A 27,165-nucleotide genomic window follows, 5' to 3' on the forward strand; every position below is an offset into this window, starting at 1 on the left:
CTAGGAAACCCTGAAAAGCTGTGAGGCACAGGAAAGACATGGTCATTTTCATGGAAGTGGTAGATATGGGGAGGAAGCGATGGACTTGGGAGGTGGGATTGGCAAGACACTGTGATTCTTAGAGATGGGTCTGAGGTCAAGGATAGCTCGGTACCTGCTGGCCGTCTGACTGAGTGTAGCTTGTGGAAGGGGAGCAAGTTTTCATGTTTAAGCAGCCCCTGCTTCCAGGCAGTCTGTAGCAGGTCATAACCTGCTCAAGGGGACACTTGGCCTCAAGATGAGAAGTGGAGCACAAAAGCCACACTCAGTAGATATTTGTGGAAGGAATAGGCTTGTCTCCAGCCCTCTAAAGGCCTGTCTTCCTCCCCTGGCCATAGGCCAGTGGCAAAGCTGCCCTTCTATCTCAGTCTCCTGTCATATGTTTGGGCCACACAAGCATCTGTCTGTCTGCAGAAACCAAAGGTGGAACTGACGGCTGCCTACTCAGCCCATCAGGGGCATTGCTGCAGGCTGAAAGGAGCAGGGCCACTCGGTCACATGGAGATCACCCTCATCCTCTCTTCGTGCTGTTAAGAGTATACTAGGGCCTGTTCCGGATACCATGGGGTGAGAACTGTACCATTTTGTCCACCAGACATCTCAGTGCCTGGAATGGGCCTGGCTTACAAATACCTATGCAATGGTAAGCTGTCAGCACCACCCAGCAATAAAGACAATCTTCCCTGTGAGACAAGTGACACTACCAGCCAAACTGGCTGATCAGCAGTACACCACCTACAACCAGAGTCTGAAAGACAGCATGGCAGCTAAGGAGGAGGGGAATTTGGGCAGACATCAAGGATCTCACCCTCTGAATATTGAATGTTAGCCGATCATACAGCTTACTTGTGGTAAAAATACATCTGCTGTGCCAGCCCGAGCCTGACAGGAGGTAGAACAAAGTGTGAGTGTTGTGTGTGAATAATAGACATGGTAGTGTGTGTGTGTGAAGGGTTGGTGAAAGCCCTGACAGTCTGTTCCTGGATTCATCATTCACCCACTGATGTTCTTTGAGATGAGGTCTTATTATGTAGCCTAGGTTGGCCTTGGACTTGGCTGTGTAGCACCAGGCTGGCCTAGAACACTCAGTCCCTCCGCCTCTGTCTCCCAAATCCTGAGATTATGCATGCATGCCACCATGCTCATCTACCCATCAGAGCTTACCCCAAGGATCACCCTAGCATGAAAATACTGTGAGGGGTGGAAGTGGTTACACAGCATTATGACTGTACCAGCTAATTACACAATTCAAGGTGTTATTTTGTGTTATGACTTTTGTATCAATTTAAAAGGAAGAATTGGGCTAGGAAAGCAACTCAGTGGTAGAAGCCTTGCCTGCCATGCATGAGACCCTGCATTCAGGCCCCAGTAGGAACAGAATAATCCCCAGCCAACATTCATAACCATTCTGAGAAAATGCCATTTGAACATTGCCTGAGCTTGAGACTGTTACATTGGCCCAATCTATGCAGAGAAACTGCCTCATGGCGGTATGGAAAGCCAGGTCCCATCTGGAAGAGAATAGAAGAAACTGTCATGCCACCGCTTACATGTGATAAAAATGCATGCATTTGCTTTGCCAGCCCAGGCATGACAGGAGGTGGAAGAGAGTGTGAGTGTCATGTGCGGCGGCCTATAGAAATGAGACCTGAGGTAGGGACAATTTCTCCCCATTGAATACTTCTTTGTAACTTTTTTTTATATTTATTTATTTATTATGTATACAATATTCTGTCTGTGTGTATGTCTGCAGGCCAGAAGAGGGCACCAGACCTCATTACAGATGGTTGTGAGCCACCATGTGGTTGCTGGGAATTGAACTCAGGACCTTTGGAAGAGCAGGCAATGCTCTTAACCACTGAGCCATCTCTCCAGCCCCGCTCTTTGTAACTTTTTATGTTTTAAACCATGTGACTACTTTCAACTCAAAGCATAATATGAAGTGAAGAGTTGTGTATTGCCTACACTAATAAAGCAATACATGGTCTCTGCTGCCCTATTACAAACAAGCCCTCTGAGGCCAGGCCTGTCTCAGTTCTCAGCCCCCTTTATGTACTTATGACTCTCTGAGCCACAATTTCATTACCCCAATTTCAGTACCCATGAACAAGCAAGGACACTTCTGGCCTCACATAACTGGTACAATCCAGTGACAAGTGGGACAGTGTATAAACCTGGGTGCCCAGAAAGCAGGCACTCACTATCTTCTGTCTTAGCTATTCCCTTCTCCACAATTTGAGTCTGCCTATTTAGGACCCCCCCCATACATTTGTGACTCATAGTTTCTTCACAGAGAAAGCTACAGATGGCTCCCTACAGAGCGAGGACTGGGCCCTCAACATGGAGATCTGTGACATCATCAACGAGACCGAGGAAGGGTAAGAGCCCTGGGAAGGAGGGGTGTGTGTGGGGGGGGGTGGTACAGGCTGTGACAGCTAACTGTAACACTGTACACATATACTAGCACCAATTCATATCTGTGACCTACCTAGCCCCCCACTGTTATGGTCACAAAGTCTAATCCTGCTATGCAGTGTCCTGCCCCAGCCTAGACAACAACATGGCATTTTAAACAACTTTGACCATGATCTAGTCCAGTGCCTTCACCAGGTGGATGGAAAGCTCAGAAATGTTAAATTCAAAGACACAGTGTAAGTCAAGCGGTGGTGACCCACAATTTTAATCCCAGCACTCAGGAGGCAGAGGCAGACAAACCTCTGAGTTCAAGGCCAGCCTGGTTTACAGAACAAGTTCCAGGACAACCAGGCTACCCAGAGATACCCTGTCTCGGGGGGGGGGGGGGGGGAATGAAGGCACAATGTGTGGCCAGCTGGCCCCTAGGTCCTGTGACACACACAGTATCTCTGAACTTGTGCCCAGATGTCACACAGATCTGGAGCCCCAGCCTTGGTGCATCACCTCCCTGGGACAAAGCTAGGGAGATTCCTGGTGCCTTTCTGCATGCTGAGAGCTGGAGTCCTAGGACAGCTAGATCTCCTCACTTTCTCTTTCTAAGGTTAGAAAGCAGCAGGGCCTCCGGGGCGTGGAGAGGGCAGTCAGTGAAGCAGAACAGAGCTATAGGTCAAAGTGGGTATCTACAGGCCACCAAGCTTGGGGCCCTGGCATTTACTCAGAATACTGAGCCTAGCCAGAGCACTTGGTGTGTTGTGGGTAAGGTGTTAGAGTCCTGTCTTCCTCTACCTAATGCAAGCCAGCTGTGTGATGGGACCATAGACAATCACATTACCTCTCCAGGACTTTTTCCTCAAACTGCCAAAGCTCTAGTCTAAGTCCTTGAGTGGAGTAGAAAGTAGGGTGAATATGGAGTGTGGGTAGCCATAGCAGACAGGGAGTACAGCAGGATGAGCCTCTGCTCTGGTAAATTAGAACATTCTCCCAGTCAGGAGACAGGGAGTACAGTGGGAAGTACAGGGAGACCTCAGTTGTGCTGTGTGGCTCACTCCCACATCTGCATCTAGACCTTAGTGAGGGTGGGATGCAAGTGGGCAGGTGTCAGGACCACCAGGAAAGAAGACAGAAGGCAGAGATGCTTACTGAGCCTCTGAAAAGGCCTAGCAGGCAGTGTTCCCATCTCCATGGTAAACTTGGAAAGCACTGTATTCAGAGTTCATGGGCTATGCCGCTGTTCATCTGAGCACAGGGCACTGAGGATCCAGCAGTAGGCAATGACAGGCATGACTCTTGGCCTCACTAATCTTATCTAAACTTTTATGTCTTCATTGAAATCATACCATTCCCATATACTTTATCTGTGTTATTGTGCATACATGGCCCACTGCCAGTGCTGCCCCCTTTTCTCCATAAGTAGGAATAAGTACCTTACAAATACTAACGTGGTCTACAAGTCAGCAACTATGTCAGTCACCTTTTTATAACTATAGCAATATCCTTGAGATAATTGCTTGTAAAGAAAAAATTTTATCTCAGTTTTGTTTTGGTTTGGTTTACTTTTTGATTGTTTGGTTTTGAGACAGGGTCTCACTAGCCTCAAATTCACTTTGGAGCTGAAGCAGAAGTTTTTATTTTGCCTCACAGTCTTGATGTTACGCACCATGAAGAATGTGTAATGAGCTACAACCACACACCTCATGGTCAAGGAACCAAAGAAAAGTGACAGGGACCAGGGTTCCACAGTGCCCTTAGAACCTTTCTGATGGCACAAAGACCACCAGCAGATTCTAGGGCCACGCCCCCCCTCCATTTATTTACGACGCTTGGGGTGGAACCCAAGGTCTTCCATGCTTGACAAGCACTGTCACTGAGCTATTCCCCCAGCCTAGACCCCACCTCAAAATTTCTGTAGTGTCTCAACAGTGCCACTGTGAGCATAAAAACAGTTTTCAAACACATGGGCCTTTGGGGGATACTCAGGATCCAAACAATATAGCAGACACCAAAGAGTCTGACACCAAGGACTCTTGAAGCCAAGGTACCTCTGGAACTGGCCAGGGAAAAGCAGGGAGCTATCTGAGGTTTTGAGTACAGACTGTTGTCACCCTTCCGGACAGGCTCCTGTACTGCCCTGGCCTCTGCACTGTATGCCTCTGCCTTCACTTCTGCTAAGGACCTTACCAGGGTCCCATATTGTCTCCATGTGGCCCTTAAAGGTCAGCACTGACAGACAAGCAGAGTCAAAATAAACTTCAAAGCCCTCTGCCAGGCCACCTGCAGTGGACCAGCTCTTCTGAAAGACACTGTTTAAAGGACATTGCCTGCCTGCTCTCTCGGAACTGTCTTCTCTGCCCAGATAGGTTGATATTCCATAACAAGACACACTAGAGGGGAAAACCCCTTGGAGGCTTCGTGGACCTTCCCTTGGGTTTGGACCATGGACAGGGTCCCACAGAGGCCTTCAGGGCAGAGCAGCTCTGGCAATGCTAGGGAGGAATAGTTAGCAGATGGAACAGGGAGGACAGGAGGCCACCAGGCTCCCTCTGATCACCTGTTGTATGTAGGCACGTCCAGGTTCCTGGCCCTCCACCTCTACACTGTGTTGTCCTTTGTCCTTCCAAAGCAGCTTTTCCCCACCAAGCCCTCCCTGCACCTGAACCCATTCTCTCTGGCTATCCTCCCATTTGTCCTCCCCATCCTTTAGGGTTGACTGCTTCCTTGAGGGTCTTTTAGACCCTACCCCATTCTCCCTCAAGACTGATTCTTCTTTCGGTTATCCCAGATCCCTTGGAAGTAGTGTATATGCACACAGGTACACATGCACTCATGTACATGCACACACAGGTGCTTGGCTAGACTTGACTGAAAGATAGATAGTGGAACTATCTAAGATATGGGATTAGAACACTCTCCCTGTGGTCATTTGTCCTTAACACCAACACCCAGAAGGCCCTGGGAGCTGTGGGGTACATGAGAAATAGCAAATTCTGGGACTTCCCCACTTCCTGAGTTCTGATCCTCTCAGCTGAGGCCTAGGAGTCTGTAGTTTTGACAGGCCCTCACACCTTGCCCAACATGAGTCTATGACAGCAGGCCCAGGGTCTACATGGTGTTGGGATCAGGCTTTCTTGAGAAGGCCACAGTGGGGCAACAGTATCCTGGTGTGATCAGAACCAGGACACACAGATCACGCAGAGGCAGGAGGGAAGATCCTACCCGCTCTAGCTTTGCAGAGTCTCCTCAACGTGGATGCCTAGCCTCCTGTGTTGGGGAAGAAGGTTCTAGACCTATGACCTATGCCCACCATTCTTTTGGTTTTTTTTTTTTTTTTTTTTTTTTTTTTTTTTGCCAGCCCCAAAGATGCCTTCCGAGCAGTAAAGAAGCGAATCGTGGGGAATAAGAATTTCCATGAGGTCATGCTGGCCCTCACGGTGAGTCTGTCTGTCTCTCCCTCCATAATCGCTCCCATGGCTGGGTCATGGTCTGAAAGCTACTTCTTCTTACTTAGGTCTAGTGGGGCTCCTATCCATGCGTGGTTTTCTCGTCTGAGGACTAGGAAGGAAAACACCATGGAGAAATTGCTTTCCCATCCACAGTGCTAGTAGAGGTGGATGCCAAAGCAAGAGAGCTGAGAAGGAGCTCCTAGCCTTAGCGTGGCAGGTAGACACACCGGAACCACAACCCTCTAAAACTGCACCCTGAAAAATGAACATAAAACAAATGCCAATATCTAAGAACAGCATTGGCCACAGCACTGAGCCAGGCCAACATGGGCCAAGCACCAGACATCCATCCTGTCTTTAGGACAGCCTGGCTGAAGAGTGGGCAGGAGAACATCCTGTCCTAGCCTCTACCATGGTGGTACTTAGATCCAGATGGTCCTACTACCCTGCAAAGCACAAGCAACTCTGGCTAGGTATAGGAAGAGAAGGCCAGTGCTTGGTCCTTGAGTCATAGTGTCTCCTACTAATAGGGAAAACTCAAGTTGTCTCTGATTCCTACTGGAGGACCTCTGAAACTTCTCAACCTATGGGTCATGACCCCTTTGGGGGGTCTAATGACCCTTTCACAGGAGTCACATGTCAGATATCCTCTGCATCATATATTTACATTATGATTCATAAAATAGCAAAATTACGGTTATCGAGTAGCAACGAAAATAATTTTTTTTTTTTTTTTGGTTTTTCGAGACAGGGTTTCTCTGTAGCTTTGGAGCCTGTCCTGGAACTAGTTTTTGTAGACCAGGCTGGCCTCGAACTCACAAAGATCCGACTGCCTCTGCCTCCCAAGTGCTGGGATTAAAGGCGTGCGCCACCACCGCCCAGCACGAAAATAATTTTTATGGTTGGAGGTGACCACATGTGAGGAACTGTATGAAAGCATTGTAGCATTAGGAAGTTAAGAACTACTGATCAAGACCTCTATGAGCTAGGAAGTAGGGTTATGTTATAGTAGTCCCTGGCCTACTTGGAAGGGAGTTCTGTCTGTCAGATCATTCTGCATGTCCCAGTCTCCTAGGTGGCAAGCCCCCGAATCTAGCAATGCTCCCATCCCCATGTCCTAGGAGATACCCTCTGGAACCCTCCTTTCCTCTGCTTGGCTTCCCTCTGGGATAGAAGAGGAGCCTCACTGGAGCTGCAGCCATTTCACCTATTCTGATAGGACTCTCTCTTGGGCACCTGGACCTACAGGTCTTGGAAACATGTGTTAAGAACTGCGGGCACCGCTTCCATGTACTGGTGGCCAGCCAGGACTTTGTGGAGAGTGTACTGGTGAGGACCATCCTGCCAAAGAACAATCCACCAACTATTGTTCATGACAAGGTGTTGAACCTCATCCAGGTGAGCCCTTTGACAGGGTGGGTAGCTTAATAACCTCAAGGAGTCAGGGAATGCCGAGGCTGATCTTCCTCTGTCAGCTAAGTGACTGCTTATCACTGTCTTCTTATCACTGTCTACTGAGCCTGGTGCACGGGGTTAGAAGACCAGGTAGAAGGAAGAAGGGGAAGCACTTTTGTCCTCTGTCTAGGTGCCAGGGTGGGGCAGTCTCACCAAAAAGAAGGTGAGCAGTGGTTACCGGCCATGTCCTTGTCCCCTCTCAGTCCTGGGCTGACGCGTTCCGCAGCTCGCCTGATTTGACAGGTGTCGTTGCTGTCTATGAGGACCTGCGAAGGAAAGGTCTGGAGTTCCCCATGACTGACCTGGACATGCTGTCACCCATCCACACACCGCAGAGGGTAAGGAGAACTTGGAGTGAGGCAGGAGCTATCTTGAGGGGCCGATAGTGCCTTTCCAGAAGGCCTCACTTACCCTTTATTTTGCCCCCTAGACTGTGTTCAACTCAGAGACACCATCTGCACAGAACTCTGTGGTCTCTGACACCAGTCAGCGAGGAGACCTAAGCCAACATGCCGCCCCTCTGCCCACTCCAGCTGTCCTCCCAGGTGACTCACCCATCACACCAACTCCTGAACAGGTAAACAGACAAGCTGTGACAGAACCATAAGGTCCCCAGCACTGGAGATTTCTTTGTCCTCCCAGCAGGCCACAGATGTATACTATTCTTGCCATGTTCAGGATAATGTTCACTCAGAATCCTTTGAGATACCAGTTCCAGTTTATCTGTACTGGCGTCAGTCAGTACCTCCAAATTCCTCCTTCCATGGAGCCTCCTGTGCAGCACCAAGGAGCGGAAATGGCCAGCAGGCAGGCAGTCTCTTCCACTTGGGCCACTCCACTTTGTTTTTGTGGTAATAGCCTCACATAGAATTTCATTGGAATTAAGATTCTAGTTGAGGACAACCTTAAAGGATCTATATACTTGCTGGGATTGGTGGCATACCTTCAATCCCAGCACTCGGGAGGTAGAGGTAGGTGGCTCTGTGTGAGTTCAGAGCTTCATAGCAAAACCTTATCTCAGAAAAAGAGGGTGGGGTGGAGAGAGGGAGAGAATGAGAAAGTGCATATGTACTGCAGTGAGGTCTCCCACATGCCTCATGAAAAAGCTTGGAGGCCTAGCTTCTGGGGAAATTTTCCTAGCCTATAGAGGGTTACCTGCCCCAGACCAGGTGGCTATAATCTAGATCATCAGACACTTGAGATGAGGTTCGGGGCTGGACTGGAGGTCTTCACAGACCTTCGACCATCATCAGTGAAGCATACTTCACTTAGCTGCTTAGTGTGATGGAGGTAAAGGTTCACAAACATGATGTAGATAAGCTTCATTCCAAAGAACGTTCTCTTGACCACTTTTGTGCAGTGCACAGTCTCAGCTCCACAAAGCGAAATTTCTATGCTATCTTATAGCAAATTATGGAACCATGCACCATAGCAAACACGACTAGGGATGGCTGGCATGCTAAGCAAGTAATTAAAGCCTACAAAACTGTAAAATTACCCTGCTATTCAAAGAATTGTCTACCTTGCTTCTAGTTTTAATTGGTTTTTCTAATGCCTATGTATTGATTACTGCTTGATTACTTTAGTGCTAGAAAGTTCTTGTTAAACAAAACTGAGTATTTTTGTTTGATTTCATTGCCTCTTGGGGCATGTTAAGATGTTGCAGTGTGGTGATGTAACTCCTAGCTCCTTTGTGGTTAGGTCCCTTTGGGTTTGGATGTGGCAAGTTGGTGATGAGCAGCTTGTCCACTTACACCAAGAGAGTTATTAAACGAGTCACTCTGCCTGACACTGTGGGTGTGCTGTTGGTCAGCTTCAGTGGATATGGTACTTGTCTCTACATGCTTGTTTCTTCATCCCCAAGCTCCTTAAAGGTGTCTGAGCCTACATGATGGTATTGTTCAGTGCTTGGCACTCATTAACCAGTCAGTAAATGGTAGCTGCTGTCATAATCATGAAATTCACTCTCGTTCAGCCATACAATTTGGAATATACCAGTATTTCCCAAAATGTAGTCTGCCAACCATTAGACTCATGAGCCATCCCATTATAAGGTGAGTCTTGATCCAGATACATTTGGGGGAGCCTTTGTATGATTCACAGCATTCAAAGTAGATACAGTGCCCATGAGCATATTAATAGGAAGTCTCTTGGAGTTCACAAAAGACACTGCACAGTGATCCTCACAACCTAATCTGTTTGAGGACACTGACCAACTTTATTGTTATATGTCTCCAGGCCTTTGATCACAGGTACAAGTACTGGATCTGAGTTTCATGTTTGAGTGGGTAGCAGTCCTGGGACTTATTTTTGAATGAGCCTGGGCCCAAAAATGAACCGAGACAAGACAAATTCCCAATTATCTTAAGAGAAGGAAAGACATAGACAGAACGCACGTTGTCCTCTCAGACATAAGGGGCCTACAACCTTCCTACGCCCTTGAGAACTGTCACTCCCTAGGGCCTCATTAGTTGCCATCTTTGCCCAAAGAGATGCTGGTGCTCTTCCAACCACACTCACTGGCTTATTCCTCTCTGATTGTCATACTTCTTTCAGCCTCTCCGCTGCACCTGACTCCTGGTTTAGAGATGGCAGTGGTTGGTAGCACCTCTGTGAGGGGGCTATGTGGTGGGACTCTTGAGTACAGACCATACCCAGAAGTCAGGAGAGAAGCTGTGTAGAAAAAGTGTTGGTGGGGCAGTTCTTGGGCCATATGTCTGTGGGGGCAGCATGGGCTCTAGATTCTGCCTTCTCTCCCCTTACTCTGGTCCATTTCAGATTGGGAAACTGCGCAGTGAGCTGGAGATGGTGAGTGGAAATGTACGGGTGATGTCGGAGATGCTGACAGAGCTGGTACCCACCCAGATAGAGCCTGCAGACCTGGAACTACTGCAGGTGAGCAAAGAGCCTGCCTCCAGGTTCAGCCCCAGGTAACCCTGTGTACATGCATACCTGTTTCTTCCCTGCCCACATGGCACTCTTTTGGTTTTGCTGGGAACTCTGAGGCAATAGAAAATATTACAAAGAGGAGCCTTGGATTTTCATCAGATGGGAAATCAGATCTTATTCTGCTGCTTTCTGGTTTGAACAAACCAGCCCCTCATTTTCTCCATCTGTGTGACTGCTTTGCTACAACTGGGGCATGGGAATTAAATGAGATAGTACATGTGAACCAGCTAGTCCTACACCCAGTACTGATAGCATGACCAGCACTGGGAAAATCTGGAAGGGCTGATTTCTACCTTTCACAGTATTTGGGGGAGCAAGCAAGAAGAACCGAGCAACATGGGCTTTGAGAGAGTGAATATCTGGTCTTGGGGAGCTGAGGCAGGTGGGAAATGCTGAATTTTGCTCCTGTCAATGACATTCACTTGATCCTATCCTCATATGGGGTGCGGTACTGGAGTGAAGGTAGCTAGGCAGCCTTCCTGTGGAGGACATTCAGGGAGGAGATAAGAAAGTTGGAAAGTGCCAAAGCTTAGGAATCTCTGGAATGCATGGAGGGCAGGATGTTTTGTGTGCAGAATTCTCAGTGGGCTGTTCATGTGTCGCTCTCCCACCAGCCCTCAGAGAGCAGTTTAGGACAAGGTCTTTATGCCCCTGTGACTGCTCAGAGATCCTCATACTTGGTGGGGGCAGGGACAGGGTAAAATAGGAGTATCTTAGCTGAGTAGACTCTGGAGTGTGAGAACTAGATGAAGAAAGGGAGTTGACTAAGGGTTGTTGTTAGTTTTATTTGTCCCAAGCCAAGTTCACGTAGATATGTGCAGTCTGGGATACTCAGAAGACTGTAACCAACTGGCAGGGTGACCCAGAGTCAGTGCCCACATGATGGGCACTCTGCATGTGTCAAACTCTATGTAGGTACTTGATATATAGTCACTCATAGCCCTGACCACATCCTTTCTCCAGATCAGGAAACTAAGGCAAAGAGAGGTCTTGTAACATGTCTAGGGCATATGGCTGATAGGTCGCAAAGCTGGGATTCATATCTTGAAGCAACAGCTTCAAGCTGTGTTCTTCTGCTGTCCAGAGGGGCCCAATAGGAAACAAACTAATCCTCAAGTATACTTCATCATGGGAGGCACAGAAAGGGAGCCCAGGGATGTTGAAAGTCACCTGAGCAGATAAAGAAACCCTAGGCCTGAACTAGGAGTGGGTGGGGAATAAGGCCCACAGGAAGCCAAAGATTAGTGCAGAGTCTCATCTTTGATCCCCATAAGAGAAAGTGTGCTGGCATGTGACCATGGTCCGTAGCCAGGTGACAGGTACTGGGTAAGAAGTGGCCAGTCTTACCAGTTGCCTATAGACCAAAAGAGGTTTTATTATTTTTTTTATCTTTGAATCAAGGTCTCATTATGCAACCAAAGCTAGTCTTGAGCATTCTACCCCCCTGCCTCAGCCACTGACTACCAGTGTTACAGGTGCATAGCATCACACCCAGCCTCTTAATATTTTTATTTTTCCAAAACAAGTTTAACTGTGATTAAAAACCAATCAGTAACATGATAACTAAATGCAGTGCAGGATCCAGAAACAGAAAAAAGATAGCAGAAAAGGTGGTAAAAACATGACCATGTGGTTTAGTTAATACCAGTGTTAATGTCTTAGTCTGGATAAATGTCAAACTGAGTAAAGGCACATGGGAACTCTGAGCCATCATTGCAGCTCTTCAATAAATCTGAAAAAATTATCCCAAAACAGGTTTATTAAAAGAAAAAAGGCCAGTTAATGAGAATAATGAGTCAAAAACTCAAAATCACAGCATGTGGGGGTAACAGTCAAAGAAGTTACAACTTGTTACCATCACCAACCCCCATTTTCAGACCTGTCATGGCCATCATCATCGTCATCATCATCCTTTGTTTTTCCCTTTTGTGAGCATCTGTGTGTATGATGTGTGTAAGAGTGAGGACATGCGAACACCACAGCATGCATATAGAAGTCAGAGAACAGTGTTAGGAAGTCGGTCCTCCCCTTCCACTATGTCTGAGACAATGTCTGTCTTGTGCTGCTTCACCACATGTGCCAGACTAGCTGGTCCAGGAGTCTGAGGGTTTTTAAGGAAGCAAATGTGGTATCAGAAACTTGACTCTTCAGTCTACATGCAGTCCCTTTAAGCCAGCAGAATCACTAACATGGCGAGTTCCTGTACTTTAAATGTTAGCGTGAAACCTAACAGTCCCAGCTACTCCAGAAGCTGTGGATCACTTGAAGCCAAGAGCTCCAGATCAGCCTAGGCAACATATAGTAAGACCCCATCTCCCAGTTAAATAATGTAATTGCAATTGAGCACCCTGAGAACTGATCTTGAAGACAGGTTTGTAGAGCCCCAAAACCTATTTTGTGGTACCTTGAAGACCCTTCCTCCACAACAGGCCCAGATGAAGTACTATCCATGAAGGATAGCCTTGTCCTGCCATGTGGCCTGAATGTCCCACTTCTCCACGCAGGAACTCAACCGCACTTGCCGTGCCATGCAGCAGCGGGTCCTGGAGCTCATTCCACGCATCTCTAATGAGCAACTGACCGAGGAACTGCTCATGGTCAATGACAACCTCAACAATGTGTTTCTGCGTCATGAACGGTAGTCCAATCCCACTCTGGGCCCTGGCCTTGGCTTCTCCACAGTCATTTTCCCTGTGCCTTCTTCAGACACCAGCAGGGACACATGCCTCTAGCTCCCTGCCCGTCACTGAGATGCTTGGGTAGTGAGGAGTCATGAAAGAAGGTGGCAAAGCACTCTGCTGGCCTGGGAACAGGGTTATTATCTATTCACATCCTGCTCTGTGTGCCTCTTTTCTGTCTTTCCCCACTTGCTGTTTGATGTGCAATCAGTTGAGAGAGGTGGGCCCCTGAGAGCAACAATGGGCCAGCTTTTCTTGTTTATTAGCCCAGTAGAATGCAAGACCTTGCCATCTTGAGGTACATTGTGTGGTAGACTGCTGGTACCCTATCATCAGACCTCTAATTCATCTGTTTGTTCCAGTGACAACCACTGCTACTTAGTTTCTCAACTAAGTCATCACCTTAGCTGGCAGGCAGGTACCCAGAGACATTATACCAGACCAGAAGATGAATTCAGAAGTGATGTCCTTTACACCAAGCCACAACTCCAGTAGGATGCACAGGAGCTTCTCCATCCACCTCCTCAGTCCCTCGATGATCAGGGTTAGATCATCCCTAGTGTAGAGCAGGTAGCTGAGTCAGTTGACAAAACAGCACACTTCTCTTCTTGCTAGTGTCCCTTTCTTTTCTCTGTGTTTTTGTCAACTTATTTCTTGCTGACAATTACAGGGTGGATCTCTAACTGAAAATATAACTCCCAGCCCTTGAGCAAGTGAAAGAGGGGCTCAGCTAGTGGTGATGTGGGAACCACAAGTATACACTGAATCTATTAGGGAGGACCAGTGTATCTGTCTCATCACCCTGCCAGTGACCTGTGGTTTCAAACCCTCATAGGGGTCCTCTGGGAACTGTGTCAGTTTGACATTTTTAACAGGGGTCTTTTCTGTCTTGTAGGTTTGAACGGTTCCGAATAGGCCAGACAGCCAAGGTAAGAGGCATCTCTTCTGGGACTAGGTTGTGCTGTATTGATAGGAAGTGAGAAGGAAGTTCTCACCCTCTCCCTGAAGCTCTGCACAGGGTACTGATACATTTTAGACTCATAGGGAAGTTTCTTCTGACTTCTTTTTTTGTTAAGATTTATTTATTATGTATACAGTTTTCTGTCTGCGTGTATGCCTGCAGGCCGGAAGAGGGCGCCAGATCTTATTACAGATGGTTGTGAGCCCCCATGTGGTTGCTGGGAGTTGAACTCAGGACCTCTGGAAGAGCAGTCAGTGCTCTTAAGCTCTGAGCCACCTCTCCAGCCCTCTTCTGACTTCTTATACCACTGCCCTTTAACGGAAATAAAGCTTTGCCACAACTAGCTGGTACCTCAGGCCTTCCCAGCCTCCCAGGGGTACAGCCAAACTGGAGCCCAAGTGGAAGGGGAGAAGCTCCCCAACTCCCATTCAGAGAAGCTGGGGCCTGGAGACAGATTAATGCATCCAGAAAGGATCATCTCCCTTCTCTCAGACCTCCAGTGAAACTGAGTCAGCCGCTGACCTGATTGACATGGGTCCTGACCCCACAGCCACCAACAACCTCTCATCCCAACTGGCAGGAATGAGTAAGTATGTTGGGGGCTCCAGCCAAGGGTATGTTACAATGCATATGTAGTCTCAAAAGTTCTGGGGGTGCCTTTCTTTACTCCCAACAGCAATGCATTGGTCCAGGTCTCACTTTGCTTAGATCCCAATCCAAATCTTACTGCAGGGTTGAACACTTGAGACAAAATTTGTGAGAATGCCTTGGTAGTACCAAGGCTCCGAAGCCCCTTGGGTCTAAGAAATCCCACTGTGCTCTGACCATACATCTGCACTGATAGCTTCCCCACCCCACCCCCACCTGAACAACCTTAGGGCACTGGGAAAGTCTGCTGCTCAGCTTCAGTAATCAGTTCCTACTTAAAGCAGGAGTGGGCCCTTTTTCAAGGTTGAGAGGGTAGAACAAGACACTGCCAAAAACAAGCTTCCAGCAGGGCTGAGCCAGAAAGCACTCTGTGTTTTGGTGGTACTTGGGGGTAGAACCCAGGACCTTGCACATGCTAGACAAGTATTCTGCCTCTGAGCTATGCTCCCAGCTCGTTGATTGATTTCTTTTGGTGTTTTGTTTTGAGAAGAGTGGATAGTTTTAAGTTTTATTTTATTTTCATGGTTTTGGATCTGTTTGTTTGTTTCTTTGTTTTTCAAGACAGATTTCTCTATGTAGCTTTAACTGTCCTAGAACTCACTCTGTAAACCAGACTGGTCTCGAACTCACAGAGATCCACCTGCCTCTCCCTTCCAAGTGCTGGAATTAAAGGTGAGCAGCACCACCACTGGCTTAATCTATTTTGTTGTTAAAAATGCTTAGTAACCCATCTAGGTTGCCTTAAACTTTCTCCATCCTCCTGCCTTAGTTCTGTAAATGCTGAGATGACAGGTGAGTGCACCTGACTATACTCCTGATAAATGTGGTCAGTTACCATCCTGATCTTTTTGTTGTTATTTGGGGTTTTTTCCCCCTTTGGTGTTTTATTTTATACAGTGCATTGCTAAGGATTAAGCCTAAAGCCTCAAGTATGCCAAGCAAATGCTCTACCACTGAACTGTATGGACTGTATCCCAACCTCACAAAGTTCCCCGAGCTGTCCTAGAACATGCTTTGTAACCCAGGCTAACCTCAGTCTTCCCTAGACGTGGAATTATAGGCCTGCACCACCAGGTCTGCTTGAGATTGGGTGTAATGTTGTTGACTGCCTGCTCCATGCCCAGCCCTAAGAATCCATTCAGCTCCCACTTTGAATAACTGGCATTATATGTGGAAAAAGTGAGATCTTATCACTGTCCTGCTGCCAGCCTCTTCCACTAGTGCAGTGGTGATCCCCAGCCATACAATTATTTCATTGCTACTTTATAACTGTAATTTTACTACTGGTATGAATCGTAATGTAAATATCTGATGTGCAACCCCTGTGAAAGTGTTGTTCAACTTCCCAAGGCATCGTGACCCACAGGTTGAGAACTGCTGCTCTAGCAGGTGTTTTTCCTGTTCTCTAATCCTCACCACAGCCAGGAGAAGGTGATTGTGTGACCACCTTAGAGATGAGTATACTCAACAGAAAGGAAGTCCAACTCCCACCACCTAAGCCCTGATGCTCTTCCAGCAGACAGCCCTAGACCCTGATGGGACATGGGAAGAGCAGGTGGATATCTTACTCGGCCTTTCTGTCTCTGCAGACCTTGGCTCCAGCAGTGTGAGAGCTGGCCTGCAATCTCTGGAGACCTCGGGTCGCCTGGAAGATGACTTTGACATGTTTGCTCTGACTCGGGGTAGCTCGCTGGCTGACCAAAGGAAAGGGTAAGTTTTCTGTTCCGTCCTGCTCTCCTGAAGATGGGGGCTCTCCATTGGCGAGAGCATCGTTCAGGATCTCTGAACCTGGATTGGAAGTAGGCAGACATAAGGAAAGACAACACAGTCCCTAAATTCAGTCCAGCTTGGCCTGGAGAGCACTGTAGTCCACAGACAGGAAGGGATGTGCAGGGAAGGAATGTCAGCATCTGACCAGAACCAGAACCAGAACCAGAGCTGACCATGAGCCACAGTGTCTGGCTGGCTCACTGTGTTATGTAATGTGTAGCCAGTCCCAAACCCCCATGGGCAAAAAAGGCCCCTAACAAAGCCTTAGGGACTTCCAGGTCTTGACGATTGTCCCATAGTCACCCTCATCCCCAGAGAAGGTATGTCTTTTCCTATGGCTATCCATAGGAGCCATGTCGTCAGTCAGAGCCTATATAATGGAGTAGGTCTCCAAAGGCCACTCCCTGCTTTGGCTGATCTCGTACTTTCTCCACATGTGGCTTGTTGAAGGAAATAGGTTTGCTACTATTTTCTTATCCCTTTGCTTACGACCTTGACTGAGCTATGGGCAGCTATGGGTCTTACAACCAAGGAAAGTTCTAGAAGCCTCCTAGCTGCTCCCATATGACTCCTTAGTGACTATTCTGTCATTAGGAACTTTGAAATTGGCCAGAGAGGAATCCCTGTGTATACTACAGATCCAGATATAACCTGATAGTTTGCAGCCAGCAGGTCCATACTATGCCGAGCCCAGAGGCTCTGGGACTAGCAGCTTACTATTGCCATGGAGTTAAGGATGCTGCTGAGACTGCTATGCAAATGAAAGCTAATGAGTCTAGTGGGACATGCACTCAAGAGTGTGGCCCGTCCACGTAGACTCCAGCGTACCAAACGACTGGGCACACTGGAGAGTGCCTGGTACTGAATTGGTTTGTCAGCATGGCTGGAATGCAATGTTGCACCATCATCCCTCCACAGGGAAGGCACACATGCAGCCAGCCCTTTGGGGCAGCAGTCTTTATGTAGTAGTGTGCATGACCATTGTGTGGTGCAGTGCTTGACTGATGGGGCAGGTAGCTCTCAAAGGACTCAAGGCCAGACAGGGGTTTAGGTTCTAGAAACAGCATGTGCAAAGGCTTGGAGGCAAGGTGAGGGAGCTGAGCTCTGGCCCTTCACTGGGCACACATATGAGAGAGGGAGCAGATACTTAGAGGACCTCATGTTGGCAATAGGGGCAACAGGGGCAGAGGAAGCATTTCCTAGCAGATTTGCATCTGTGCACCTCCCATTGACTAGCATAGCCATTCTGTACCCTCTTAGGCCTTTGTTTTCCCTGTACCCCTCACTATGCTTGGTCCCCACCCTATAGAATGTACCCACAGACACAGAACTGGGCCCTAGCTATGAGGTTCTCTTTGTTCTCTTGACTGGCTAGCCCACCCTCTCGCTGTGATAGATCCTTCCATGTGGTCACTTGGATGACCTTTTCTCCTAATAGTTTCCTTGCTGTCCTAACCTTTCTCCCACTCCAGGGTGACCTCTTACTTCCCTGAGGCTGTACTTCTGACACACCACACCACACACTCATTCCCTGTCCTCATGTTCTAGCAGCCAGGTGCCAACCCCATCCCTCCCAGCCCTAGCCTTCCACCTGCCTGCCTGGCTGACCTCCCTTTGGGGACATGTAGAAGAGCTGCAACACATTCATCAGAGAGGTAGGGAGCCAATGTCAGATATTCACACTCATTTTGACAGTAGAAGGGACTCCTCCATTCAAATATACTCTTAAACAGAACCAAGTTGATGAAATTCAAGTGGGAACTGCTCAAAAATGAACCTATGAAAATTCTCACCAGGCGGTGGTCCCACACACCTTTAATTCCAGCACTCAGAAGGCAGAGACAGTCAGATCTCTATGAACTCAAAGTCAGCCTGGTATATGGAGGTAGTTCTAGGACAGGCTCCAAAGGCCCCAAAGCTATAGAGAAACCCTGTCTCGAAAAAAGAAAAGAAAAAAATTCTCCATAGGCATTGGGTCAGAATCTATTTCCTAGTCCCTCAACTTGGCCCAGTGTGGTCATAGCCATGTGTGATTTTGTTCCTGATTTTTGGTCACATGCCATCCCTAGATTCTCATGCTTGGTGGATACACATCATTATGGGGCACATATCTGAGCATAATCCCCAATAGCAGAAAATGGAGCCCCTTTTTCCCACGCTTGAAGAGGAGCCTCAGGTCAGGCCATCCTATGACCTGAGGCACTCCTGCCCAGGCCAGCCCAAGTCTGACTCTCCTAGTCCCACAATTTCCTGTCAGGCCCAGTGTGGTCAGGTAGCATCTGATACCATGCTGCTCCATATTTCAGGGTCAAATATGAAGCCCCCCAAACCACAGATGGCCTGGCTGGAGCCCTGGATGCCCGGCAGCAAAACACTGGAGCGGTAAGTACAAAAAAAGTTCTGTTCTACCCATAGCCTTCCAAAAGGAAGGGACTATGGGCCTACTGTGAGCTCAGCAATGGATTGGCACAGCCCTTTCCCTTTTGGCTCTCAGTTGTTGTTTTTTTGTTTTGTTTTGTTTTCCCCAGTTGAGAGCCAAGGAGGCACTCACCCATCAAGGATGCAGACACAATTCTTCCTCAGGAACTGGTGTCCAGTGTGGTCCTAGTTCACATCCTACTTCATCCCTACCAACTTGGGTCATCAGGCAGTTAACCCACTAGCCCTGTTTCATGTTCTTTTCTGGAACTTTTAGCAGCAGTAGTTGTTCAGAGCAGCCTGTGAGAAAACACCATCCTGTCACTAACAGGAGCATGGGCAGAGGGGAATAAAATGGAGTCCCTAGAACAAGAGGCGCAATTCCCAGGCACTCATTTTTTGTTGGTTTATTTGTCTGAGACAGGATTTCTTTGTAACTTTGGAGCCTGTCTTGGAACTCGCAGTGGTCCACCTGCCTCTGCCTTCCAAGTGCTGAGATTAAAGGTGTGCACTACCACTGCCCAGGCTCCCAGGTACTCTTTTAAGTCCAGTTAATTTCTTGGCTGTGTGTTGAGTGGAAGCTACATGCCCAGACTGAGAATTCTGTGGCCACCCTTCCCAGTGACAAGATTTCCAAGTATAATCTATAGTGAGCCAAGTCACTGGGAGGGTGGGGTAGCAAGAAACAGCACACCCCACTTAGGAGGTAGGGGAGGGCCAGGAGGTCACAAAGGAGGAGTGTGGCAGGTGGACTCTGAGGCCAAGTGGGCCTGAGAAGTGGAAGAAGAGGTCTAAGGGATGGGTAGGACCATGGACATTGTTCTAGGTGAGATAAAAAGTCATTTAAAAGCCTTGGGCACAGGAGGGACCTCACTCAACTCCAGAAGGAAACCAGAAGCTCCATTAGGAGGTCCTGCTCAGATGGAGCAGGACCTAGTGACTCCCAGGAACTCTCCATCTGCACTCCTGTGCCTCGTAGCTCCTTGCTTGGGGCCCAGAACAGTGAAGGAGGCAGGCTTCATGGAGTCTAAGGGCCACAGCTGGGTAGAGCAGAGCACATCTGCACTGGGCCTCGGTGCCTATCCATGCTTTTGAGCCATCACCTCTTGAGCCTATGCTCTATATGCTTGGCCCTATATTAAGCCCTCACGTTCCCCTCATAGGAATCGGCACATAGTCCACTCCTGCTGCCACCCAGAAATGGGGGCATCTTCCGGGACAAACAGCCACCACAGGCATGACCAGTGTTGTGTTTCCAGACTTCCACAGCACCTTGCTGTAGCCCACAGTAGGAAATAGATGCACAGCCCCACTCACTGACAAGCATGACATTCATTTGCGCCCTCTCCCCTTTACTTGGGCAGCTATCTGTTTTGAAGACCAAGCCAGCACCCACTCCCAGGCAGTCAGTCAAGGCCACATAATTCACTGACTGCCTGGATGTGATTCAAGACTGAAGTCCAAACTGAAGCTGGTAGGCAGTGCCTTTGTCCAAGACTCAGCAGAACTCACAACTTGTGTGGTGTACATTGTTGCACGAAGGGCCAGATTCTCTTCCTTCTCTTCATGAGATGCAGCGGTGGCCTAGGCCTACACTGGTCTGTGTAGAGTGGACAGGGAGGTCAGTGAATAATGGACCAGAGTCCTTCCACCACTCACCTGTTCTGGGGCCTAGAAGTCTTCCTGTTTGCTATTGGTCACTATGAAAGCGGTGGGAAAAGCAATTTTTTCTGAAACTTGGGTGGCCCTCAGAAGCCCTTGGCCAGTCACTAATCTGGCTGACAGGCGCTGTTCTTCAGTTTAGAGTGTGCACGCCACCCTTTGGGATTCAGTGGGAATGGCGAGGAGTTATTGTTTTTTTATTTGTTCTTCACATTAACCCAGTCTGGAAGTTCTGAGTTCCTACCATCATGGTTCTCCCATTAGTGAGACACACTGTGTAGCTTCCTTTATCCCTTGTCTCTCTGCTGCCATACCTGTGTATGCACACACCTGCACACAGTCACATATGTACACATGAACATCTAGATGGAAGTGGCTACCAGCCCGCCACTAGTCCAGAACTTAACGCTACTACCCACCACCATGGTGAGGCTTTTTGCCTGGGTTGAGAGATGATCGTATAAAGAACCTACATGAATTGTCAGGCCACAGAATTGATACTAGGGAGCATGACCCTAGGCAGCCCCAAGAGAGGAGGGCTAAGGCTCCGATTTAACCACTCCTTCCTCTCACAGTCAAGGGGCAACACTTAGCTGGGCAGGCCTGGCCTGCCAAGATCACCTGCTGCTGGAAAGTTGCCCCCGCCTCTCCCCTGCACTAGGTGATAAGCTTGGCCCTAGACTGGTTTGATCAGAAACTCTAACTCTCCTCTGTGCAAAAGCAGCCAAATGGGAACTTGGAGTTTCCAGCCTTTCTCTGTATGGGCTCTCTGCCTGCCTTACCTCCTCCTGACAGCACTCTGAATGGTGGTCATCTTGTCAGGAAGACAAGAACCAGAACATTGTGTAAGATGCCAGGAGTCACTCCAGGGGCCATAGCAGACCATGTCTGTGCTCATGACCTCCAACCAGATAGACACTGTGGAAACTGTTAACAGTGGAAAGACCCCAGCCCCTGTTCCCTTTAGGAGCCATCATGTGTTGGGCCCAGAGTCAAATGTGCCCATTTAGAAAGCTACCCTGAGACCACCAGCCTGGCCTTTGCTACCCTGAGACCACCAGCCTGGCCTTTCTGAAGCACTCAGTGCCTCCTTCCTCTTGGATCCTACTGTTTCTGCTTCTTCCATTAACTAACTCTGCCAAGGTGCCAGGAGACTGAGCCTCCCTGGCTGTGCTCTGAACACTTGTGATCAGGGTTGTCTTTGTCCTGAATCATGGCATAAAACCGTCTCCAGTTGGAATACCTCCCCACACTTCCCATTGTCGGGACCAGACATGCATTCTCTCCTATTTGCCCCTTGCCTACTCCAGCTGCTGGGAGCACAGTCCCTCCTTACTCTTCTGCATCTGTACTCCTTCACCCCCACAGCCTGGCCCCACTGCAGAGTTGTCCTAAGTAGCTGGAACAGGTAATTCTAGGATATATACCCCAGCAGGACATAGAGGAAACTCAGATCCGGGTGGGGAAGTGAATTCCAAGGACTATTCAGCTTCCTTCTCAGCACCCAGACTACTGCTCCTACTTGCCTTACTACTACCTTCCTTCCAGATCCCCGCCACCCAGGCCCGCATCATGGAGGACATTGAACAGTGGCTGTCCACAGATGTGGTAAGTTGGGGTTCCCCTCTTGCCTACCAAGCAAAGATCCATTTGTCTTATAGAGGGGCCTGGTGAATGACTAGTAAAGAGAGATAAGTATTAATATCTTCATCTGGTTAACCACCATCCTCTCCCAGGCAACAGTCTCCCTGTCCCAGATCACACCTCAGTGTGTCGTTGTGTGTCTCCGCCATCATTCAGGAGATGGCATTGGTTATAGACCAAGAGGGATACAAAGCTGTGTACCTACAGTAGCCCCTAGAGACCTAAATCCACTCAGGGAGGCATCATTCTCACCACATTTCATATCAAAAAGGCTGATAACTACAAGGGGCCCAGCTCCTGGCTACCACTTTATAAAGGGACCAGAAGGCACAAGTCCTGAGCTGGCATCAAGGTGTTTCCCCAGCTTCCCCCCCCACTTCTGTGGACACTAAAGATCCAGTGACAGCTTGGGCACTTCCCTTCCAAGGGCCGCTGCCCATAAGCAGCAAGACTTTAATTCTAACCAAATCAGACCAAGAACTAGGCAAGACTCAGGCCCTGCTCACTGAACAGAAGCCTCATTGCTCCCCATGCCCCACATGTTCAGGTGGTTAATGGGCTGTGTAGCTCACCTCCAGCAGACATGGGCACAGCTTTAGCTCAAACAGCCCCAGTGGGGGCTGACCCTCCATCCACAGAGCTAGACAGTCCCTGTCTCTGGATCCTGGAGGAAAGGAATGTACTGCAGGGTACCACACCAGGGCTTGACTATCTGTGTTTAGCTTCCAGTATCTACCAGCTTAGCCTTGGCTGCAGGTTCTTCTTTCTATCTTCTTCCCTTCGTTTATTTTTGTTTTGATACAGGGTTTCTCTAAGTAGTAGTACTGGCTATCCTGGAACTAGCTCTGTAGACCAGGCTGGCCTTGAACTCTCAGAGATCCTCCTGCCTCCACCTCCCAAGTGCTGGGTTTAAAGGCATGTGCCATTTTTCCTGTTTCTTAACACAAAAAGATTTAATTTCTTTTTGTTGTTGTTGTTTTTCGAGACAGGGTTTCTCTGTGGTTTTAGAGCCTGTCCTGGAACTAGCTCTTGTAGACCATGCTGGTCTCGAACTCACAGAAATCTGCCTGCCTCTGCCTCCCGAGTGCTGGAATTAAAGGCGTGCGCCACCACCACCCGGCTCAAAGATTTAATTTTTTAAGATTTATTTATTTTTATATGTATGAATGTTTTATCTTAATATACATATGTATATGCATCACATGCATACCTGGTACCTGAACAGGTCAAAGAGGGCATCACAGAGCCCATGGAACTAGAATTACAATTGATTGTGAGCTGCCATTTGGGTGCTGGGAACAAAATCTGGGTCTTCTGCAATAGCAAAACGTGCTCTTAACCACTGGGCTATCTCTCCAGCCCTAATTTTATGTTTTAAGTGTGTGTGTGTGTGTGTGTGTGTGTGTGTGTGTGTGTGTGTGTTTATTCATGTGAGTGCAGTGCCTGCAGAAGTCAAAAGAGGGCATTGGTTCCCCCTGAACCTGGTGTTATAGGCTGTTATATGTGTGCTAGGAAGTGAACTCAGGTCATCTGTAGGAATAGTGTGAGCTTTCAGCTGCTAAGCCCCAGCCTCCCTGTTTCAAAGGAGAGTAAAGTCATGGTTCATTGAAATTAGAACACCTGGAGCCCTGAAACTCAGGTTGGAGTGAACCAAGGCCTATGTCCTGACACCATGGTTAACTTAAGCACAACACCAAGGCTGGTCCTGCTCCCAAGGGCCTGCCTTTGCCCACTGTGTGGCAGGTTATACATGCTCCCAGCAGTACTAACCTCTGTCTCTTTCCGTCTGCCTCCTCAGGGTAACAGTGCTGAGGATCCCTCCGGTGTCACCAGCGAAGGTAACAGACCACCCTATTTACCTACTCTTTCCCTGAAACTAATAGCCCTGTCCCTCCCCAGTTCTAGCCTACAAGCCTACTCTTTTTCACTAGAATTTGACAAATTCCTGGAAGAACGGGCCAAGGCTGCTGACCGACTGCCCAACCTGGCCAGCCCTTCAGCCGAGAGACCTCCGGGACCTTCTCCTGGCACAGCTCCTCGAAGGAAGACCCAGGAGAAGGATGATGACATGCTATTTGCCTTATGAATGTAGGGCCTGGTACCCTGCAGCCCATGGCCTGGCACTCTCATACCCACTGGGGCCCCTCCCTCCCTCCCTTGGTGTTAAGGCTGCTTGGGGGTGTTACCTGCCTTCTTTCCTCCTGGAGCCTGGGCAGCAGTGGGATGAACTGGGGGAATGGGTCAGCCCTCCACTGGGATCCTGACTAGTCCTGCCTCCTCCATCCTCCTGCCCACTCTGACTTTGCTGAGACCTGGAGCCTCAGACAAGCTGACCTGATGTGACCTGATTGTCCTGGTGTGAGACTGCTTCCATGAAATCCCCCTGGCTCCTTCCCCAAGGAAGCTCATGGGAGCCCTCCAGAATCCACACTTCCAGTCTAGGTGATAGAGGAGGCATTACTACAGCCTCTCCCATCCCTGTACCAAGAAGAAGGCCTTGACTGGCTGTTGGGGTGGACTGTGGTGGCCCTTGCTAAGCTACCTACTGTCCCAGGTACGAAACTGCACCCAGTGAGGCAAGACCTCACTAGTCCAGGTGTCAAGATGAGACCTTGGGGATTCTGAGTATCCAGAGCCCCCCAGTTCCTCCACTGCCTTTCCCCCATCTGTGCTCTGTTCCTCCAGCAGGGCTCACCCACCTGAGGCTTGTCTGTTGGTTGGTCCTCAGGAACAGACAGGAAGAGGTGCCTTTTGTGTCCTCAAATAAAAGTAGAAAGCCACTTGCCAGCGTGATCTGCTTCTGGCAGGAAGCATTTTGATGAGCACGGCCTACTTTGAGCCATCTGAGAGGTGGGCATCTGGAGACCACACTCACGGCACAGCAGGGTGGAGCACACAGCCATACTCACAGATACAGCCCCTGTTTCACCACACAAATCCAGCCTCCATCTGCTCTGCACAGGACAGCACTGGCCTCTTTGGGTTCTTTCACATACTACTACCCCCATGCTTCTGCCCATCCTATGACAGTGGCACATTGGTCAAGAGAAGAAGCCTAGTATTGGTAGACAGTGTTGGCATGTTGGGGTAGCAGGCCACAGGGAGGACACAGCACTGGACCATACATATCAGGTGAGGCATCCAGACCTTCCCTGATTCTACACAACCCTCAAGAGGCCTTGTTCTGAGCTGTGGGTACCTGCTAACCCAACCCTTAGCAGCAAGAGAGCAGAAGGCTTGAAGTAGTCAGCACACAGGGTCTGGTACCTGCACTTTGAGACCTGACCCAGCTCTCTAGGGACAGTTGCATGAAGGAACCAGATTAGGGATAGCATGCATGGCCCCTGACTGTTCTGTCTTTAAGCAGCAGGGGATGGGCTGAATGCATGTCCAGGCCAAGCCCATCACCTCTGGCCTGGTCCCACAACATCCATGGTGTTACCACCGTTTACAAGTAGATAAGGGCCTTGTTTGATTGGTAACTTCATTAGTAAGTCATGGAGGAAAGGGACCCCAGTCTACTTCTCTGCCTGCTTCCTTCATTCTCTCCATATCTGAACCTCTTTAGGGAAGCTGACTTTGGAATGATGAAAGCCAAGGGCTGCTGCTTTACTGTCTAAACTAGAAATCCCAGGGAAGTTTCCACAGACCACTCCAGAAGCCTAGGACCCTACCAGTAGACACTGCTACCATCTTGTGTGTTCTCAGGGTTCAGTATTGTTGTAAGTGCTGGTTGTAGGGCAGACATGCTTTTCAGTGTGAGGGATACATGTGGGAATGTGACAGATGTTCCTGCCTGGGGACTTGTAAATAAAGGGAAGAGACAGTAAAGAATAGATCTGAGATAAAGGGGCCACTGCACTAACTGTGAAGTGGGAATCGATCAACCCCCAGGTTTCCACCAAGACTGGGCGAGACTACAGGGCTCTCTCTGGCGGCCATACAGACAGCTAGGAGAGGGGATGCTCGCAGGAAACCAGGCACTGTCTGTAGACTTCAGGGTGGTCAGTTGGCAGCAGCATGGCTTGACGCACAGCTGTTCTGGGTCCTTGGTGCAGCCTGCAGTGTTGCTTCCCAGTTCCCAGCATGTGTCCATTCAGGACAACTACTGGAGACCTAGAAGGCAGCACAGGCTCTTCCCCCAACCCCCCACCTTGGATGCCCCTTGCAAAGATAGTCACAATTGACTCGATCCCAGCAATAGGAGTGAAGCGGAGACTGACCACAGATTCTGGTTCTAGGTCTGCTGCTCTGGCCAGCACTTCATGAAGCCTCTGCCCACTCCATGATAGCTGGAAGGCTGTCTTGCTCTGACTTGTGTGGGCCTGGCTTCAGGATCAGTGTCTCGTTGTGACCACAAGATGGCAGCAGTGTTACAAGCACAGGGACTCTCCTTCCTCCCCAGCTTGAACACACACACACACACACACACACACACACACACACACACAGTGTATATGTACACACAAGTACCTCCCCACCCCTACCCTCACTTCTCTGGTGAAACAGAGCTAGAGGCTGAAGGATCTGAAGTTCCTCATTCAAAATTCAGCTAAAGACTTAATTCCCAGAACCTTCAGCTTTGACCCCACCTGCCTTTTGAACTGTGGGGAGTCAGCAGCAGACTGGAGGGAGGCTGTGGCTAGGTAGAACCCATCTTCCAGTGCTCCTGAGGAGCCTGACATGCAGGCCAGCGGCTCCTCTGTGCATGGACAGCTGCAGCTGTTTATACACGCAGGAAGTCAGGAATGGCACTAGGTATAGCCCAGCGCCCAACTTCTCCAGTAAAGGGAACCAACCCCACTGCACATTTTACTTTTTATTTTTCTGTTTGGTTTGTTGGTTTTTGCTTTTGTTTTTTTCAAGACAAGGTTTCCTCTGTGTAGGCCTGGCTGTCCTAGAACTCACTCTGAAGACCAGACTGGCCATGACCTCAGATTTCCACCTGCCCCTACCTCCTAAATGCTGGGATTAAAGGTAGGCACCACCCCACTTACTTTTCATTTTTTGAACAAACTTCCTAACCTTCCTCCTCAAATTCTGAATGCTGTGGTTTCGGGCATCATGTCATGAGTGACTTGGTCCA

At 48.9% G+C, this 27,165-nt stretch overlaps 1 protein-coding gene across 3 annotated transcripts in view; it reads left to right on the forward strand.

The window, feature by feature from the left end:
- Positions 1-24,862, forward strand: part of Tom1 (target of myb1 membrane trafficking protein) — a 33,473-nt gene extending 8,611 nt beyond the window's left edge. For 2 of the 3 annotated variants that reach the window (XM_041663692.1, XM_041663693.1), the window contains exons 2-15: positions 2,333-2,417; positions 5,804-5,882; positions 7,143-7,292; positions 7,553-7,687; positions 7,780-7,926; positions 10,128-10,244; positions 12,803-12,936; positions 13,872-13,905; positions 14,430-14,523; positions 16,175-16,295; positions 18,662-18,737; positions 21,984-22,043; positions 23,878-23,917; positions 24,011-24,862. In XM_041663692.1, coding sequence (XP_041519626.1) covers positions 2,333-2,417; positions 5,804-5,882; positions 7,143-7,292; positions 7,553-7,687; positions 7,780-7,926; positions 10,128-10,244; positions 12,803-12,936; positions 13,872-13,905; positions 14,430-14,523; positions 16,175-16,295; positions 18,662-18,737; positions 21,984-22,043; positions 23,878-23,917; positions 24,011-24,165 — 1,427 coding nt within the window. In that variant the 3' untranslated portion in view covers positions 24,166-24,862. Of the gene's footprint in view, positions 1-464; positions 607-2,332; positions 2,418-5,803; positions 5,883-7,142; positions 7,293-7,552; positions 7,688-7,779; positions 7,927-10,127; positions 10,245-12,802; positions 12,937-13,871; positions 13,906-14,429; positions 14,524-16,174; positions 16,296-18,661; positions 18,738-21,983; positions 22,044-23,877; positions 23,918-24,010 lie in introns of those variants that run through there. The other variant, XM_041663694.1, reaches the window with a different exon arrangement.
- The last annotated feature ends 2,303 nt before the right edge of the window (positions 24,863-27,165 follow it).

Source organism: Microtus oregoni, unplaced genomic scaffold, assembly GCF_018167655.1.
Source record: "Microtus oregoni isolate MIOR12 unplaced genomic scaffold, Mior012 000014F_ref0000157, whole genome shotgun sequence".
Classification (NCBI taxonomy): Eukaryota; Metazoa; Chordata; class Mammalia; order Rodentia; family Cricetidae; genus Microtus; species Microtus oregoni.